The sequence below is a fragment of the Copadichromis virginalis genome, linkage group LG14 (assembly GCF_057382275.1).
Source record: "Copadichromis virginalis isolate Kocher_CV1m ecotype Utaka linkage group LG14, C_Virginalis_male_GT1.1, whole genome shotgun sequence".
NCBI lineage: Eukaryota > Metazoa > Chordata > Actinopteri > Cichliformes > Cichlidae > Copadichromis > Copadichromis virginalis.
The window spans coordinates 35,348,324-35,368,637 of NC_140631.1; the positions used below are offsets into that span (position 1 = coordinate 35,348,324).

Here is a 20,314-nt window from a genome sequence, read left to right on the forward strand (position 1 = left end):
GATTAAAGCAAGCAAAACCGGTTTTGTGTACTCATACGATCACATGTACTGTTTTTAGAAGACTTAAAAATGAGTGAGCCTATTGTTTAACACAAACTAACAAAAAAGATGTTAACAAAATGTGCATTATTTATACGAATCTAGCATGAGAAATGCTTGATTACGCTCAGTTAATATGTAATTTTGTTCTCTTTATATTCTTCTCCCTCATCTCATTAAAAATCCATTGTCCTGATGAATGGTGCATCTGTAATCTATATATCATAATGTTAAAGAAAAATATGGCATAATTACAGTGTTTAGTAGAGGGCTTGGGGCAAAAGATGTTTGAGTAAGATGTGTTACTCATGCTTATTTGTCCTGATGGCATTTCCTTTTCCACAATTGTTGGTGATTACGCTGGCTTTGTGACAGCAACAATGAAGTCTAGCCCTAACGTGTTGCTGACAGTGTGAAGGAGGGGAAAAAAGTGCCAGCGTAGTTGTAGGAGGGAGCGTCGTGGTACCATAATTATAAATGATAAATTGTAGTTGCCCGGAGAAAACATTGATCTGAAAATGATTTGCTTTGTTTATGGCTTGGTACACGGGACATCCTGCCCTGTATTGACATTTCCTCGAGCTCATAGCCACTCTTGCGTTCTCTCTCTCCAATTGTGAATTTGATATGATAAGGAAAAAGATGTTAACATAGTGTGATTAATTTCTGATACCCTTTGTGACCCCATTAAAGGCATTCAGCATTGTAGGACACAGTTAATGATTTCCATATAGACTGCTGCTTACTGTCTCATTGTGTCTGGGCCTTTTGTCTATACCATGTGGCATATAGAAATAACTATGAGATGACATGCCCCAGGGATCTATAGTTAAATGACAAAGGAGTTATAGAAAGTGATACTGCCCAGCCAGGAAGCCATAATACAGTGTGCTCACAGCAGGGGCTCTTCTCCCTACTCCTCTCTTCTGAGTTCTCACACCAGTCCCCCATTATGAGCTTAGTAAACCTTCCTAATAGGGAGCAAGCATGCATAGTTTCCATCAGAGGAGAAACAAAGAGCTGAGAGGTGCCACATAGATCAGTGTGACTGCTACTAACTGGCCTGTCACAGGGTGCACTCATCTCTCTGTGACGTGAATAGAGGGATGACTCACCGCTTGCAGTGCAAGGAGGGAGGAAGAAGTGTGTGTGTGTGTCTGTTTGTGCTTGCAGGCATGCATGCATGCATGCATGCATGTATGTGCTGGTTGATTGGGTTGTTTTTTGTTTTGTTTTCCCCCTCCCTTGTTTGTTCAGAACAACCCATACAACACAACAATATCTCTGTTCACTTAAGTGTTTAATGTGCACGTGTATGCTTCCATCTTTAACCCTGGTGTGTATGATGGTATCACAAAGCCAAAAGGATCTGGCTTACGCACTTTTTGCTTTATACGACATCATTTTGTGTGCTCATATATTCACATATTTTTAGCAGCTTAATGTGCACAATTTCTGTGTGTTAGGGCATGGCAGCCAGGTTAATAGGAACGCACAGTCTTGTTAAATGTCGTTTATAGAAGGCGTTTGCCTTTTTGCTAAGTTGGAGGCGGGACCTGAGATGATAGAATCTAATTGGAGTGGCCATTTACTGTGCTTGTGTTGGGTAACTTTCTTGCCACAAGGAGAGTGGACATGCCCTCACAGTTTCAGGCCAGCACTCCCTAATTTGGCTTTCTCTTTACCTACTTCTAGATGCCAAATCTAGATGTAGATGAAGAAAGCTGCATCACTGGAATCTGTAGCCACCTGATAAGCTTGGTGACAGATGAGGCAAGTCAGCTTCAGGACCACTAGGTTGATTAGATCCACTTCTTTATGTGATATAGCCTTGCGGTGATTCACCATCACTTTGGATGATTCAGTCGGTGGTTTATGGCATAAAGCTCTGTCTAGTTCTACAGGGCTTATTGAACCTGATAGTGATTTGCCATTTTTTTTTCACAAAAAATCAGTCATTTTGGTATTGTGACGGGAAGCTAAAAATAGTGTGCACAGACCTTCATGTTACTGAGCAGACACACACCTTACTCAGTTTGATTATTCAGTCCTTCTGCTTACGTGTCCCTTATCTCCGCTGAGGCTGTCTCACAGCTATGAAACACTTCACTTCACTTCATTTCTGATGATCTGCAGGTGTCTTTAGTCTTTCTTTTTCCCTATTGAAGAAAGTTACATCTATCATATCCTGTGCCTTAAACTGTCTACACTGTATACTATGGTGTAGTCCGTTTTGAGACTGTTTTGATGACAATCTATGTTCAAGAAGTTCTACAAAAATAATTCCTATGATTTGAGTTTTTGGGGTTGAGTTAATTTGATCCACTTCACTTGCAGTATCATCAACTTGAATTTTTTGAGCTTGTTAGTAGGGCTGGGCCATATTATACCGTTCACGATAATACCGGTATAATGTTAGGCAACGATAGGAAAATGAAATATCGCGATAGAATGGGAGTAAAACGCGCATGCGCAGTGCCTTTGTTTTCATACGCACATGGCCGGTCGTTGAGTGAAACAGATGAACCAGAATTGGTTTGTAAAAATGGTGCAACTTCAGTGATGTGGAACTGGTTTGGTGTTTGTCCGTCAGATACACAACAAAGCACATTTTTTTGCAGAACATGCAAGCGGCCGTCGTTATTGTCGTATTTGTCGGACTAAGATGCTCTTAAATCTGGGAGTAATCTGGGTCCTAAGCTCCGTATGCTTCATGTCAAACAACACTGCAGCATCACTTAGAGTTAAAAACTGTCTAAATTCTTTCATCTTTAATAAAACGATCAGCATTGCTGCTTTACCAGGTGTAACTATAAAGTTTAACTTCCAGGCATCCATGAAAACAAAAGTTATTACATTTAACGGAGTTAGAAGTTAGCAGGAAGCTAGCGGAAGTTAGCTCGCTAGTTTCGCTAGTTACCTAAGCATGATATAGCATGTTCTGACTGAGAGATTTCTGAAAAAAAATCAAACGTACAGCTCTGCTATCACTTCCAACATAAATGAAGACAGGAAACTAAACAGCAGTGACGTTTGTAGGGTTACTGAAGTTGGGCTAGCTGGTATATAATGATGTGCTACGTGATCGCTAGCGACACAGCTATGTTAGCATAACATAAGCAGTGAAGCTGGAGGACGAACACTAACACTTTTCCACTTATAAAAGTTAACGTGAAGGTTCTTCATGGTTAGAGACAAATGCAATCGCATGGCAGGATGCTGTAAACGGACCAAACTTCAGTCAGGAGAACAACTGAGATAATCCATCCACAATACGAGGTTAGTTATTAATATACTGCAACAACATGGGAATAGAGCAGCTGCAGAGAATTCAACATTAATGAATCAATGTTACAGAAGTGGAGGAAGCAAGAAGAATGAGTTTAATAAAGTTTGATTTATCTGACTGCTTTGTTTCGCTTAATGTGCCTTATAATCCTGTGCACCTTATGGTCCGAAAAATGTGTACTGCACACTGCAGTTTAATGTTGCAAAGCACCTCTTTTTAACTTCAGTGGATATTATACATGGTTATGCTCAGGATATGTCAGCCCATTTCTACTGGAAATGCCTTTTGGTTAAACTTTCAGCAAGGAATTTGCATTTGCACTGTTACATTTTTATAAAGCTTTAATGTACATAAAAACCAGCTTCTTGTTTAAGTGAAAATAAATGGAAGGTTGTCTTTTTGCACTAGTAATGTTGTGGAGTTGTATTTTGTCTCGCATCAATTATATCGTCGGTTATATCGTTATCGCAAATTTTCAAATATATATCGTGATAAATATTTTTGGCCATATCGCCCTGCTCTACTTGTTAGTGCATACTAACCTTCAGAAAAACTGTTTCAGATAGGCTACCCTAGAAAACTGTATGTATGTAACCATCACGTTTTTTCCCCCCAACAACAGGAAAAAAAAACATTAAATGAGAATTTCAAATATGGATTATACTTTTTCTGTCGCTGCTTAATTTTCCACCACCTCTTTAGGTGTAATTTATACTTCAGTGTTAAATCTATATGAAACAATGGTAATGAATGAACCCATCGTAATTGGTGCAACATTGGTCCAACGTTACTCAGTCTTCGACTGAGTAGCTAAGGCCATCATGAAACGGTTGCTGGTGGCACAGGCTACCAGCAACCAGTAGTCAGCCTATTATTTTAACTGGAAATAAACAGAAATTTGGATGAATTGCATCATTTAAAATTAAAACCCATGTGAACAGCTGTAGTTGGACTTCTTTTCATACACAACACCCTTTCCCAAACCACAGCCATCACATATGGTTTACAAGATTGGGCTGCAAACATCAAACACATTAGCACTATTTTTATGCTCATCACCTCCCCCACCTAACTCCAAGGACATGTACACAAACATGTGGATGCAGACAGTTCATTCACAGCTTCTGCAGTGAGTAGCTCTAAGAATGACTGAGCTTGTGAGTCATTCTCCCGCTGCTGCGTTGATACCAAGGGAAAGGGGTAAAGAGGATATGATGGGGGGGGTGTCAACTTAACCCCACCCTCCACCCCCGTTTAGGCAGTTGGGGGATGTCCATAGCAATAAGATGGTTGCATGTCTCTTAAGCTGTTTTTGTGTTTGGGAAATTATCATTTCAGACATCATAACTTTATGTCAGGAAACTGTTTTTAAAGTGGAATCTTTATTTCCTGAACATAGTCAGATAATTCATTATTTACAAAAAAGTGCCCCCTGTAGTCATGGCCCCTCTCTTGTTCTGGTTTAGTCTGGCTTACAGCAGTATAAGCCTCTGATGTTCTGTAATAAGCACAAGCATGAAGGTTACTGACTCCCTCCCTTCCTGTAAACGTCATTCATACCGGTGGGGGCTGCAAGACTCACACAGATGCCTTAACATTTTTAGGATATTCAGATTAACTTTACAAATACCCAAGAAAATGTCTATTTTTTTCTTAAAATGTTCAATTGTTTACAGCTTCCTCAAGTTCTGGTTTGCACAGTTCCCTCTCCTTTTTTTCTCCTCCTCTATCTGGATAGATTGGTGATGGTTGGATGCTAGCAGGCATATTTTGGATCAGCACTGTGTCTGAGGATGGGTGTACACATGCAGCCTTTGTAATCTGATAATAAAATGTTGCGCTTGCTATAAATTACTGCCTTCTTAATTTGATGAAAGATATTTCCTGCCTAAAAGAAAAATGCTATATCATGCAAAAAAGGGAACAATTTGCCACAGTGTCATCACTAAAAATTCAGGTTATGGTTTTAAGTTCTAATTATTACTTTTTGGGATTATTGACAGTTCAGTACTTCCTTTTCCCTTGCTTGGGTGTAATTATTATCCACTGTCAGTAAGTGTTCTTGCATCCCCTGCCTACCCTAACTCTCCTCTTTATTTGCTGATAGAGACAATTTATTAGCTCTAATTAATCAAGCCCACTTCATCTTTATAGGACCACAGTTCATCGTGTTGCCAGTGAGAGCTCATTGAGAGCGCCCATATGAAAATACTGACTGTTGTTCCCTCTGAATGCTTTCCTGGATTTTTACACTTGTCTCTTAACCCAAACAGACTCTATGTAGCTTATCTGCTTCTTTGTAGTCTTCAAATGTAATTGAGGGTTCATCGTACATCGGATTAAACCTGACAGTTTGCTTGTATTATAGCAAGCAAATTTTATAATCTATTATTTCAACACCACGTCTGCCAAGTTTTGTATTTTTGCAGCATGCACGTGAAGTTCCGCTTGACTGTTTTTGTTATTGAGCCCCATTTTAAGACAAGCGGAAACAGGTGGGTGCTCAAAGGGCCTCAGCTCATTTTTGTGTATGTGAACATGTATGCGGCCTTTTGAAAAGTCTTTAACTCCTAGAGGAATACTGATACTTTCTTTTTTCTTAATGAGTTTTTCTTTTTTCTGTGGCAACTTCCTCTGGAAGGCTGGCACTCCATGGCCACGTCAGCACAACCAGTGCTTCGGTTGACTCAGGGGGAGGAGGGGGGTGGGGATGTGGCCTTTTTTTTTTTTTCCCTTCAAATAATCTGATCTTTGTCAGCACGCGTGCGTCAGTTTGATGTAAAAAGAGTGGGTGTCTCCCCCTATTTTCCACCCTGCTTCTCACATCGTGGACTTCTATCCTGCCTCTCTTACCTTGTACTTTCTAGCCCATGCACTCCAAGTTGGTAGACACAAAGCTTTTCATTCTGTGTGAACAACGTATAGCATGCTAATGAGATTAATCAGATTTCCTGTTCCTCAGCATCAGAGGCACTAACTAGAATTGCTTTAGGCAGTTGTTAGGCTGATGTGCTGCTTAGTACTGAGTGGCATAACAGATTTTTCTTAAAAGTGAGTAGAGTTCACAATGCAGCCCTTGAACTCCTACTCAAATTATATTGTTAATCTAAAAATCTATGATGGCTGAGCCAGTGTGACTGGCTTCATTCAGACAAAGTCTCCTCATGTTACCTGAATTTTTGTCCTTGCACAGCCTGTGTTCTTAGGCAGGGAAATGACTCACTGCCTGTTTGCCCTTTTGACTTCAGTATAAAAGGCCTATCTTCTGTTTGTCTTATTCAAGAAAGTTTATTAGCAGGGAGCAGGTGCCCTGCAAAATCATGGGCTTACGTAGTTGGGTCTCCTGGAGGCTACTGTTGATGCATTTAGTCTTGGCTCGGTACACTGGGTCAGTGGGGTAAAATTCTTTGTAACCCTTTGTATAGCAAATAATACCAGAAAGGGGATGTGAGTATGATGCAATTCTAAGCTGTCGTACTACTTTTCTTTGTAAAGTGATGCAAACGCGTCATGATCAGCTATAGATTAAAGTTAACATTTCTGTCTACCCATATGGACATTTACCTTCTCTTATCATGTATTCATGACTTTTCTCCCCTCTCACATTTCTCCCACAGCCTGTAGAATAATATACAAGCATAGAAATGATCACATTTACTTCCTTTCCTGATAGCAACAGCAATATCACCAAAGCTGTGCAACATTCACACACGGATTGACCTACACAGATAAAGACTGCTGTGTCAGCTTCGATGGTGCAGCATTACTTTTCTCACAAAACAAAGTTGCTCGACTGCCTCTCAAACATTACCCGCCTCTGTGTTGAGCTGCTGATTACAACTGTGAACTCTGGACCTGTTATTCTGTGTTGAGATTTTATCTGTTTACACTTAACTAAATGCTACTACAGTCTAAAGCAACAGCCTCACAGTTACTGTAATTTGGTCCCGAATGTATTAACGGCAATGCTTCTGTTATTTGGAAGTAATAGTGGTGGAAATATCCAAAACAGGTAGCTGGCAAACTGGCAGCTGTTCCTATTTGTGCTCGTACTTGCTGTTAATCTTCCTTGAGACCTGGAGGCTGGACTTAGTGCTGAAGGAGGGCAGTGCTAAGTGTTAGTGGGAGTGTGGCAGGCTATAGTCCTAGACACGTTAGAATTAGAATAGCTTTTGCCTCTTATTACTCTTTTGACAAAATGAGTGAAAATGCTTAATCAAGCAATCTCTTTTGCTCTCCTCCATGACATATGGCATTGGGGGGCGTTTGTCTTTGGTCTGTAAGAAGAGAAATGTGTGAATGTGCAAACTTGGCTGAGAGGTCTCTTTCTTTCTCCAAGGCTTTTTGCTGAGCTGTCTCTTCTCTGAGCTGAGCTAAGCCGTTGAACTGCCCCCCACAACAGAGCAGGAAACTTTGTTCCTCAGCACTTTTGGAAAGTGGTTTTCTTGCATTTGCCAGGATTTTTAAAAATGTGTTTTGGGCCTTTTTTCTCATAGGTATTAAGAAAATACTTATTGAAAATGCATCTGGTTTAGAAAAACAAATCATATACAGGGATATTCCTCTTACAGAGGTGCAGCTTTAGTTAAAACTGCCTGTGCATGGGAATTTTAAGTAGCTGAATGTGAGAAGTTTTTCTGACTTAGATTTAAGTAAAGTGTGTTTATTATTTCTATAGAAGTTTTAAGGTAAATGGCCGCATTGTTGACTTTACTAATTGAGTGCAGTCTTCTGTAAATAAAGCCCTGACCCTTCAGTTAAAAAATGTAAATTGGGGGCTCTGGCTTAGTTTTGATCACTCATTCATTGCTGCGTGGCATGTCGGAAATGTGCTACATTTGTGGATTGTGGTTCTGGTTTGCCATAGCTGTTGGGCTTGTATTAAACTTAAGCCCCATGTATGACAGTGTTTATCCTGAGGGAAGGTGTTTGATCTTGCGCCTTTCTAACTTCTTCGTAGGTCCTGCTCAGGTTCCCATGATGTCTCCAAATGGTTCAGTGCCTCCAATCTATGTGCCTCCTGGATACATTTCACAGGTAGCCATTCATGCGCTATTTCCATCCCAGTGTTTCTGATTGGCATCTTATCATTCTGAGAGTAGCTTTGATATCTGCTTTCAATGCTATTGTTTTCCCCCCCTTAGATCATAGAAGAGAACGGAGTGCGGCGGGTTCTGGTTTTACCTCAGCAACCAGAGTTCCACCCAGGGGGGCACTCCCCTCTCCACCATCCTCCTCCACCACCCCATGCCCACCTGCCTGCCTTCATCCCACACCCTGCCATGATGCCCCCTCCACATCACCTGTATACAGGCATGGCAGGGGGCGTGGGCGACATGAGCTCCCAGTACATCTCTCAGTACCATCCAGCTCATATTTACCCAGAGCAGGGTGAGTTGGAGTCAGGAGTCCCTGGATATACTGTTATACTTGTTGTGTTGTTTGTTTTTGTATTTGTTCTCAGCACTTTATTTGGATAGGCTGGTTACACACTAATGGCATGAGTCAAGTCTTACTCTTTTAGTTGCTTAATCTAAGAGAATTACTTCACTTTCATCATGTGCATTTGCATGTCCATCTTATAAGAATAATGTTTTTGTGCCACAGTCTCTACAGATTCTCACTCCCAACATGGACGTCCGTCGTTGGTTCACAGAGATGACAGAACTAGCAAAACACATGAACGTCTGCAGAAGAAACTGAAGGAGCGTCAAGGAGGAGGGCAGGTGAAGGACAGCCCTCCCTCGTCACCACAGAAGTCCTGCAACAGTCCCCCAACGGTGGACATTCATAACGGTATTGGAGGGAAAGGGCTGGAGGCAGAGCAGGGGCAACTTAGGCACACAGTGTCCTCTCCTGACAAGCAGACAGGCAAGCGAAAAATTGGAGAGTCAGCAGGTAAGAGTATTAAAGGGTGGAGGTTTATCATAGGTTTTGGGTTTTAGCATGGTATTTGGGAAAACTAATAGCTGGGCAAAGGTGATACTATTTAATCAGTCACGTTTTAATGTGCAGGAAGAATAGTTTCACATTGTGACCTGATGGAGATTGCTACAATGTAGAAACAATCCACTACTAATAATGAAGCATTTAAAAAACCGTTACAATATTTTTCAAGATCCAGTTAGAGAATCATTTTCACAGCTTAGAAATATCTGAATTCCTCACTTGATAGTTTTCTTTAAGTCTTTAAAGCTTAAGGGTAGTAACTAACAGAAGGTTGATCTGTAATCATTAATTTAAAAGAAGTTTGACATTTACAGAGTGATTTTGGTAGTACTGACACATCCTGTTTGTTCAGCACGTAAAAACAGTAGCTATTATTAAAGTATTTTAATAAATTGATTTACTTTTTTCTCTTCTTTCCTCAGTACTTGACAAGGAGGCGCAGGCCCTACAAGCGCTCTTGAGCACCATCAATAAACCAGAGGTTGGTGTTTGCTTCTTTCTTCTTCTTCTTTTTTTTTTTTTTTTTTTAAATCTAATTAATGCAGTTTGCATGATTTTATGTGATTCCGTTAACAAAAAATGAAACTGTAATGATGCTACTATGTTGCATCATTAAACATTCTATTAACAACCTCAATGAATTATTACTTAGCATCTTACTAATGGAGTCAGACCTGCTGACTACCATCCATGTGGGGACTTTTATTCCCAATTGTGCCGCAGCATTTATACAAGTACTGAAAGGTTTGGATTTGCTCTGGGTTAAATACATTTTTCCCCTGGCTCTCACATAGTTAGATTATATACATGAGAAAGCCATTTGTTTTGCACCAAAATACATGATTAAATGTTATAGTTGCAAAATTATCTGACTGAAATATTCATACTAGATACTTCTTTTTTTTTTAATCCTTTGAAATTGCTATTTTAAAATGGTGTTGGGTTCTCAGCTGCCCAGCAGCTTTGTAGATAAATGAAGACGAGAATGGCTGTTCAATAGCAGCTGGGTCAGAATTAGTAGAACTGCAAATAGAATTTGCTTGACCTTATAAGATAAGATTTGTCACCGTTGGTACCGTCTGAGCTCCTTGTAAAAGTAGCAAAAACAACTCGGTTGGAAATATAATAGATAAAGTTAACAGAATACTGGGGAAGTTCAGCTCTTTGCTGCCATACTGGTCCGTTACTCAACAGAGAGTCAAACTGCGGGAAGGAAAAGGACTAAGGTGGGCCTGCAGGGCAGAGGGGAGGAGGTACAGACTTGACCTGATTGAGTTCTTCCACATATGAATCCCCCCCCCCTGCAGAGTAGCTCAACCTATTTTTAAATCTTCTCCAGACAGAATGGAAAAAAAATATCTTAGGGTTGCACAGCACATCCCTGCCAGAAGCTGAAAACCTTTTTCCCAATGCACTGTCAGTTTGCATATTTTGATCCCACACTCTTTTCCACTACCAAGCAATATGTTGGTTTTGGAAAATGCAAGAATAAGAAATGCTTATGTTTTTAAGACTTCTAAGCATGGCTGTTTACCAGCCATAACCAGTTTTGGTTCTGAGTTTTAAGGGTTGTAGGAAATTATTAATTTGACAGTATTTTAAGAGTCTGCAGATACTCTGAAGAAGGAATAACTTGATACTCATCCAATGTACTTTCTTGTGATAGGTGTCAGACATCGAGGCCAGAGGAGCAACAGTGAGCTGGAGTGCGCCCACCAAGCCAGAAAGTGAGAATGACAGCAAGGAGGATGACCCCAGCTTCTCAGAGCCTCTCTGCTATGATGTCTCCATCTCAATTAGTGGTAAAGATGGGAAGTACCAGAGCATGCACTGGTGAGTATAAGAAACATCCACAAGTTTTAACATCAGTTGTCATGACAAATTAAGCATAGACTATGTCCTTATCAAACTCAAAAGGTGTTTTTTTTTTTTCATTTTCCTTTAATGCAGTGGGGAAGAACTAAGTGCAACTTTAGAACTCCTTCGGCCAGCAACAGACTATCATGTCAGGTTGGTGCAACACTCCACCACCTCTTATTTCAAATCCAGATTTAGTACTCCTAGTAATAATGTATAAACATGTTTTTTTTGTTTGTTTGTGTCATGCCCCCTCCCAGGGTCCAGGCGATGTGTAGCGGTTTACAGGGAAACCCATCAGAGGCTGTGAGCTTCACCACTTTAAGCTGTGAGCCAGATCCTCCCAATCCTCCCAAGAAGATCAGTGGGACCAAGAATTCTCTTTTACTTCAGTGGAAGGTAAAAGAAAAGACTGCCTGATGAAGCCACAGTTTTAAAGCTGGACATTAAGAAGCAGCAAGAATGTATGATATAAAAAAGATTACTAAATATTGAAACTACGATTTCTTTTGTGTTCAGGAATGATAGTAGGTGATAGTAATAAACGATGCACACATATTTGCCCCTTGAGGCGGAATAATGACGAAGAGTTAAGATCCCTGCACTTTCTATGATTACCTGATAATTATAATTACCTTCCCTTCACATTTGTTACCATGCCCCCATCAGTGTTGTACCACTTCTGTGTTTTCATTCAAACTGTTCTATGGTGAGGATTAATGCTAGTGGTTGCACAGACTACTAGTTAGTTGAAATATTAAAAACCTTTTTTTGTTTGCTTTTTTTTTTTTTTTTTTATCTATAGGCTCCATGTGACAATGGTTCCAAAATTCAAAACTACATACTCCAGTGGGATGAGGTAATTTTTTTTTTTTTTTTTTTTTAATCTCTAAAGAATTGATATTTGTGTTCAACTAGTATTCCAGTTTCTTAAGTGAAACACTTTGTTCATTAAAGGGGAAGGGCACTGGTGTTTATGAACAGTGCTACTATGGACCTCAGAAGCAGTACAAAGTGACCAAGCTTTCTCCAGCTTCACGATACTCTTTCCGCCTTGCAGCCAAAAATGACATGGGTACAAGGTAGGTGCATTAACGTCCTATTATCTCCTGAATGGCACCCTCCCTGTTGTCCGTTATTATATTGCTGTTTCTTCCATCCACTGTCTTCATCCATGTGTGTCTCTCACTGTGTTTCTTCTGTCTCTCTCTCCCATTCTTTCCCATCCACCATCTCTCTCTGCCCTCCCCAGCGAGTTCAGTGAAGTGGTGGACCTGTTCACCTCATGCAGTGTGCCATTGCCACCCTTCCCTCCAGAGCTGGAGATGGCGGGGGTGACCTGGCTGTGTCTGAAGTGGCAGAGGCCTGCTAGCTCTCCAAAGGAGGATGACATCTTTTATATTTTGGAAATGGAGGAGGAAGGCTCGGTATGTCTCCTGCGTAAACCTAAAATCATCTGATCATGTGAGATTGTAGCTCATGTATGAAACAGCAGTATATGCAGACACTGTTTTCTGTAAAATATTATGTTTTTCCCATCCACGTGAAGTGCCTCCCGTTAATGCATACAGGCTTATCTTAGACTGTTGTGTTTCCAGTTGTGTTGCCATCTTGAGTTTGTGAAAGAGTATAAAATATGTACATTTTCCACATTTTGTTGTGCTTAGACTTACCTTAATTCTTTGTCCATTGTGTCCTACTTCCGTTGGTGTTCCTAAGATTCGTTCTGTGCCTAATTGAAATAAATTAATATTAAACAGATGTAACAGTTTGTATTAGGTCTCACAGTTGATGATGTCAGAGTTGGAAAACTAAGCAGTGAGGTCAAAAAAACATGCCCATAGACTTGCAAGAAAGGGTTGACTCAATCCATGGATGAAGGAAAGGATACAAGAACATTTAAACAGTGTTAAGTACTCGAGAGTAGATGGTCTCCATTGAAGGTGGTTTCTCGTGCCTTTTAAAAATAATGGTAAATCCATCCTTAATCCTTAATCACAAGAGTCACAGCTACCGGTTAAAGGTTTAAAGAAAAATTGGAGCAAGAGGGCTTGGTAAGACAGGTAACACAGAAGCCAATTGATTTTTTTTTCTTTTTTTTTTCTAGGTTAAAAAGTTGACATATTTGTAGCTTTGTTGCTTTTGCCCCTCAAAACGTAGTAGGTGGCGTGAACCAGACGAAAGCTTCCGTAATCCCTGCAGCTATTGCTCCTGCAGACCACTTTGCTTTCTGTGCTACAGTGGTTGTCTTGAAAGCCATTGCTCACCTGGTTGTTTTCCTCCTCCCTTTGTCATTTGTCTTTGTCTCAGGGATATGGCTTCCAGACAAGCTACAACGGTGACGAACTCTCTTTCACCATTAGGAATCTCCACAGGAGCACCAAGTACAAGTTTAGGGTAAGGGAGCCCAAAGACTGACGTTGGTCCTTTTGGTTGTACTTTAATTTGAAATAAATGAAATCATATCTTTTAAATGAAAATATTAAAAGAATGCAGATCATAAATGTAGAACTTCTGAAATTTATGCTCAGGGATGCAGTGAAGCATTCCTGTCCAACTTTTTGGAAAAATGTTGAGGTTAACAAATTCTGAATGAGCATGTATTTATTTGTTTATTTATTTTTAAAGCTTCAATATTTGATATGTTGGCTTGGGAATTATTTGCTGCTTATTATTATTATTATTATTATTATTATTAATAATAATATCAAGTGTCCCAATGATTTTTGAAAACAAGGTTGTGGAGTGTGTATGGAGAGGAACAGCTTTTAGGCGGGGAAGTTGCTGAGTTCAATGTTGACCCTGTGAGTCATCTGTTTTGCAAGATTCTGCTAGCAAAGCGGTGGGCAGCTGACAACATCAACAGGAAGAGCCAATGAGAACCTAGTTGTGCAAAGTGTTTGAGCTACACAAGTTTTTTGGGCCGGCAGTAATGTTAGAACCTTTGGACAAATAGTTGCCTGTGTCTTCTTCCCTATATATTTTTCTCTTTCACACATTCCCAGATTCCCAGTCTTTCCCATTCTCCCCAACATTATTAGTCTCCTATTTAATTTTTGAATGTTTACTAAAGAGTTTTGAGCTCAGAAAATGGGCAAAGATTAATAATTGGTTGAAATTAAACTGAAGATGTGACGCCTGCTTGAGATGTATGATCCATATCTTTATATAAAATAGTGTGTGTTCAATAAATCTGTAATATTCGTTTTTCTAAATATTTGTAGCGTGTTAGACGTCTTAAATGAGTTTTGTCTAAAACACAGTTCCATATCCTGTAAACGTTGTTTTAGTATTGATTACAGCAATTTGTAAATGCTGTTTAGCCTTGTTTGAGCAGGCCTGAAAGATATAGAGCCCACTTTTAAGAGGTTTACTGTGCCCTGTTAAACTAAACATTTCTCAGAGATGGCATCACCTCAGCTGTGACGTTAGTGAGTTCTTAGCTCGAATCCATCTTTAAAAATATCATTTTTGCCCAGCATTTTCACCGCAGACATCCAGACGTTCAGACATATAAACACCTTCCCAATTTCCCCAAAGCATCTTTGTGGTTGTTTCTACTACACTGGTTGTCCTCAGAAGGAAGTGGTGGGTTTCTGGTTTTGGTGCTAGAGGCAGCAGTGCTGATTGCCAAAACATATAGAAGACATTCTTTTAATTCAGGTGAACTGCTTTTGTGGTATTTCCTTTAAAAAAAAAAAAAAAAAAAAAGGGAAAAAAGAAAAAGTTGATTACATAAGTTCCTCCATAAGACTGTATTTAACAAGTGTGTCATATTCAGTTTAGCTAAGTAGCTGTACTCCTAAACTGCATTTGCACTAGATCACAGGTGTTCAGTGTGTCTCCCCTCTCATAATAACTGTTATTTTCCTGCAGCAAGTGACAGTAACAGGTGCTATTTTTCTGCCCTGTGTTTCAAGAGCAAGAAATCCAAATTAATTAATAGACTGGTAATAGAATTTATAAGCTTTACTCACATGGCCATACAAATCCACACCACAGCATTGCAAAGCATGAAACTGTCAGAAAAGTATCACATAAACAAGCCGCCATATGGCTAAATGATAGAAATATTCATTAGCCATCTCAAGAAATCCTCAATTCCTCATTTCCAATTTTCCAGCTGCACATTGCGAAGGCAGGCTATGCACTGTGCAGGTTTGTTTGGTACAATTCGTGGATGAACGCTGCTCAGCGTGCTCACAGAGATTTCGATATTATAGCAGAAGCGGCAGAGAAATGCAAATCCCAATAAAGCTTATTGTCTCGTTTCATGATTGCCTTTTGAATTGAGAAGAATAAAACCTGTTTAGACACCACAAGCTCTGCAGAGTCATCTCTCTCATAATGTGCTATTTGCCTGAGGCCATTTTAGTTGCAGGCATACTGTTTACTTTGTCTCATGGATCTGGTTGGTGGTTATTATCAGGGAAAATAATGATCTTTATACACTTGGCCTCATTTACTACCTAGAGGGGAAAAAAGGATTAATTTCCTGATAGGGGTTTATTATTTATTTATTTCTGCATTTCTGCACCTCCTCCAGGTGGCGGCATACAACTCAGAGGGCAAGAGCAACCCTAGCCAGGTGGTCGAGTTCATCACAAAACCAGATATACCTGGCTGTCCCTTCAAGCCTGTCATCAGAGGAAGAGTCCTGCCCAACAGCTTCAAAATGGCCTGGGGTAAGTTTTCTTCTAGTTGCCCTTTTGACTTATTAAAACCTTTCACTCTTCATGTAGTTGACAGCCTGGCAAGTCCAGTTTGCAAGTTCATTTTTCTGACTGAGCTCTGCCTGGACCTATGTGACGGATGACATCCCAGGCTGTCTGTACTATAGATGATTGACAATTCTCTTCTCTTCAGACATAAGCATGAATCCTTCATACGCACACCTCACTGGACAAACACATCCATCACCGCTGTACGTGTCTGTGCTTCCAGATTTCAAAATGCCATTTAAAAAACATGTCTGCAGTTATGAAGATATTTTCAAATGTTTCTGTGCACTAAAATGAGTTTCAGAAGAAAAAACAAGGCAACATCCTTGGCCAATCATGCTTTAACTGAGATTATTCTAATGCCGAAATCAGAAATCAAATTTTGTAGATTCATAGCACACTTTTAAAATGAATTAATATATTTCAGGTGGATAAGTAGTCAACCCTTTTGGGGACATAATGATTTATATAGAAAAATAATTATTTTAATTATGTGCTTGTGTTAAAATTTAGAACCCCCTAAAGATGATGGTGGCTCAGAAATCACTAAGTATGTTGTGGAGCTTTCTGAAGGCACAAGTGGTAAGTTCCTCATGGTGACAGTAATAATTTACAAATTTAATAATATATGATTTCATTTATTGAAATAATTTTAATGTAATTAAAATGGTCTGTGCGTGCGTGTGTGTTTTTTGTTATGTTTTTTCCGCTTAGGCTCACCGTGGGGGCAGGTGTACTCGGGGCCAGCTCTGGAACATGTGTGTGAGGGCTTGAAGCCCGGCTGCTCCTACCAGACGCGAGTTTACTGCATGAGCGAGGGGGGGCAGAGCCCGGTGAGTCATTCAACGTCAGTACACGTGTGCACATGGTTGCGCACATAGCCTTGTGTTTCACCACAGGAATTCAGAGTTTGATGCATCAGTTACATATTTATTTGATTGCAGGGAGAAAAGGGAGGGTAAGATATGGCTGTGGTTTTTTGGGCGTTTTTTTGTTTTGTTATGCTTTTTTTGTTTTTGTTTTTTAAATGATTTGCATACACGTGGACTGAGATTACTGTTAGAAACATTAGAAAATGTAACAGACACTTATTTATCTTATAAAAACTTTCAGAATCACACTAGGTGTTAGCCCCTTTTCCTGTTGTTGTTGTTATTATTATTATTATTATTATTATCATTATTATTATTATTTTGGTTATGAGTGATGCATTTCTGAGCTGTTATTCAAAGTGTTGTGAGTAAGCAGACAGTGATGATTTCATTAATTTGACACAAATGATTCTAGATATGCAATCTATTTATGGCAAGTTTTAATAGGAAATTGTCATTCAGTCAGTTGCTTATGTTGGATATTAGACTATGCTTCCTGGTGTGTAAGTACAAGACAAAGCCTGCTAATCGATTAACCCTCCCTGCATGTGTCAGAGAATGTTTTTCTTAATTAGTTCAGTTCACAGACGCTCTTCATTAATTTCTTCATCAGCTGTTTGTGCATGCATTTATTCAAGATGGAGCTGGTAAAGAAACATGAGTCATGGTGGCGAATTCCTGCTTTTTGGTGCAGCGCAATGTGACATAACACTCACATGGGCTTTTTTTTTTCCCTTTGTCACAGAAGTTGAGTGTATAATTCACTTGTGAGGCAGTATGTCTAACTTTACCCATAAAGACAGCGTATTTTTCTGTATGCTCGTGTCCTTTGATCGATGCATTCACATTCGTCTCCTCTCCGGACTGCTGTAGCCTGAGTCGGTCTGATAAGCCGGTGAAAATGACAATCTGTGTCCTGTGTGTTTTGTAAGAGGAGAGAGTAAAGAGTGTGAAATTGTTATTTTCTGTGGGTCTTAATTGGTGTGTTGTCTTTACTTGCAAGCTGTCAGAGACCCTGCAGGTCCAGACTCCCGCAGTGCCCCCGGGGCAATGCCAGCCCCCTCGGTTGGTGGGCAAGCCCAAAGCCAGGGAGGTGCAACTGCGCTGGGGTGAGTCATTCCTCTCCAACTTAGATCTGTGTGGGATGCATCTCTGGCTTCTGTTGATGCATTTATTTGTCTTGTGAACAAACCTCAAAGCACTAATCTTTGATTGTACAGTTACTATTATTTTGCTGTTTGTGCATTTTAGCTTTGTTTATACACTGTTATTTTTCTTGGACAGTGCTTCTTTTTTTTTCTCCCAAAGTGTATTGATCTTTATAAATACTTGTTTGTACAAATTTCCTAGGTGTCCCTCAGGTAGACGGAGGAAGCCCGGTTTCTTGCTACAGTATAGAAATGAGCGGGCCACAGTCTGAGGAAAGCAAAGAGGTTTACCAGGGTCCAGAGCTGGACTGTTCTGTAGGAGGGTTAATGCCTGGCAAAACCTATAGTTTCCGGCTCAAGGCAGCAAACAAGGCTGGGGTGAGAGACTAATAATACTGAATAACACTGTAAGGGATTTAATTATTTTTTCCCAGTGTGCTTTGAACAGTCTCAATAAATACATTTTAAAAGTGTAATTTGGAAATTTCTGGTTGTATAAACTAGTTCTGTTCTTTTCATGTGAAAAGTTTGGCCCTCTTTCGGAGCGCTTTGAGGTTACGACTGGCCCCGGGGCCCCTGAGCAGTGCAAAGCTCCCTCCACCACATGCAAGTCCTCCAGCTGTGTTGTTGTGAGCTGGGAGGTAAGACTGGCTGCCCCAAGTAATGTGTTCAAAATTGAGTGTTGTATGCATCATACTCATTCATTTCTTGTTTGGGATCTAGGCCCCTCCTTGTAATGGAGCTCCGGTGACAGAGTTTCGTCTGGAGTGGGGAGCAGCTGAGGGTAGCATGCAGATTTGTTATAGTGGACCAGGCCTCAGTCATGAAATGAAAGGCCTACTGCCTGCAACCAACTACTTCTGCCGGGTGCAAGTGAGTGCTTCATTATTTCCGATTTTATTTCTCGATTTCTAGCCCCCCCCCCCCCCCCCCCTTTTTTTTTTTCAGTCTTCACCATGGTTAAAATAAAAGTCTAAAGCAGAATTATACATCATCTTTCACTATATAAAGACTATTATGCTATCTTATGACCTTATTTAAGTGTGATATATTCTCTGAGAATCTCATAATAATCCGAAGGACTCCCAGTAAAATGAATAATTTTAACTTTAATTTAATTTGAGAACATAAAGCTGACTAGGCCAGCACAGTAGGAAATATCTGAAACAGTTCTGCATCAGTTCCCTTATCCTTTGAGACACCACTTTCTGCCGGAGTGGAATAGTTCTTTTCAGGTTTTTTTTTTTTTTTTTTTTTCTTTTTGTGGTTTTTTTTTTTGTGTGTGTGTTTTTTTTTAATGTCAGTACTTGTAATAATTTCTGCAGCGTTACTAAATGTCATCATTTGAGGTTTTCTCCAATTTTGTGGATGTTATCATTTGGATAGTTGTTTGGTGCATTTAATTTTTAGCATATTCTTGACTGAAGAGTAAAATTGTTTACGTTTACATTGGAACTCCATCTTGTGGTCAAACGTTAATGCTGCACAGGTGTTCTTCCACACCACAAGTGGTACTTGATATCAACTTCTTGGGCGCACTCTTGTTTCTTGTTAATAGGCTGTGAACGTGGCTGGTGTGGGTCCCTTCAGCGAGGCAGTGTTTTGCCTGACGCCCTGCACTGTGCCTGCTGCTGTCAGCAACATATACGTGCTCAAAGAGTCTGAGCTGCGAAGTTACGATACTCCAGTGGATGCGGATGAAGATGAGGAAGAGGAGGAGAGTGAGTCCCGGCCACAGCCGGTCTACTCTCCGTCCACCTGCCTGGGTATTTGCTGGGACCCTCCATGCGATCACGGCTCTGAGATCAATTCCTACCTGATTGACATTGGAGAGCGACAACCTATTGTTGTTGGTCCGGTCACCAAACACGTCATCCAAAATCTACAGCCTGACACCAGCTACAGGTTGGTGCAAGTTTTAAAGGTAGCATCGTAGTTATGCTACACCACTAAGAACTTTCCAGATGTAAGGCAGAAAGAGCAGTTTTTAAATTATGTCTCTGTGCTCATGCGGAATAACATGTGATACAAATTGGACACGCCATGCTTTTAGAGTCACTTGGTCTGTGATGCTTTGTTCCAAAAGATGTCAAAGGGGACAACTTGGGCAGATGTAATTGGTTACATCTGTAAACCTTGTCTATTGTGAAGAGGGCTGGCAACTGTTTAGAAAGCAGTTGGGTTCCAGACGAGACATCAAACATTTTTTTGTTGGCTGGATATTTGAATGTGTTTTATTATTCTAAACGAGACAGAAATACTGACAGAGTTCATGGATTAACATTTTAAGAGGGACTGAGATGAATGAATTTGTTGTCAACTTTTAGTGAATTTGTACAGAAAATGTAAAATCAAGGACATAAAGGTCCTCTGGTTGTCACTGCAGTGTTTTACTATACCTTTCCAGCTCTCTGGTGTCATGTCTTCTTCTTCTTCTTC

The 20,314-nt window shown here is 40.1% G+C and overlaps 1 protein-coding gene across 3 annotated transcripts in view; it reads left to right on the forward strand.

Annotated features, from left to right (window-relative positions):
* The window catches only part of fndc3a (fibronectin type III domain containing 3A), a 49,006-nt gene that overhangs the window by 22,828 nt on the left and 5,864 nt on the right, over nucleotides 1–20,314 (forward strand). For all 3 annotated transcript variants that reach the window (XM_085430635.1, XM_085430636.1, XM_085430637.1), the window contains 19 exons: nucleotides 8,289–8,365; nucleotides 8,473–8,719; nucleotides 8,936–9,226; nucleotides 9,700–9,758; nucleotides 10,944–11,110; nucleotides 11,228–11,287; nucleotides 11,395–11,533; nucleotides 11,940–11,993; nucleotides 12,092–12,216; nucleotides 12,387–12,561; nucleotides 13,445–13,531; nucleotides 15,681–15,819; nucleotides 16,369–16,437; nucleotides 16,570–16,688; nucleotides 17,731–17,836; nucleotides 18,078–18,253; nucleotides 18,403–18,516; nucleotides 18,599–18,748; nucleotides 19,434–19,780. In XM_085430635.1, the coding sequence (XP_085286761.1) occupies nucleotides 8,289–8,365; nucleotides 8,473–8,719; nucleotides 8,936–9,226; nucleotides 9,700–9,758; nucleotides 10,944–11,110; nucleotides 11,228–11,287; nucleotides 11,395–11,533; nucleotides 11,940–11,993; nucleotides 12,092–12,216; nucleotides 12,387–12,561; nucleotides 13,445–13,531; nucleotides 15,681–15,819; nucleotides 16,369–16,437; nucleotides 16,570–16,688; nucleotides 17,731–17,836; nucleotides 18,078–18,253; nucleotides 18,403–18,516; nucleotides 18,599–18,748; nucleotides 19,434–19,780 (2,701 nt within the window). The remainder of the gene's footprint in view (nucleotides 1–8,288; nucleotides 8,366–8,472; nucleotides 8,720–8,935; nucleotides 9,227–9,699; nucleotides 9,759–10,943; nucleotides 11,111–11,227; nucleotides 11,288–11,394; nucleotides 11,534–11,939; nucleotides 11,994–12,091; nucleotides 12,217–12,386; nucleotides 12,562–13,444; nucleotides 13,532–15,680; nucleotides 15,820–16,368; nucleotides 16,438–16,569; nucleotides 16,689–17,730; nucleotides 17,837–18,077; nucleotides 18,254–18,402; nucleotides 18,517–18,598; nucleotides 18,749–19,433; nucleotides 19,781–20,314) is intronic.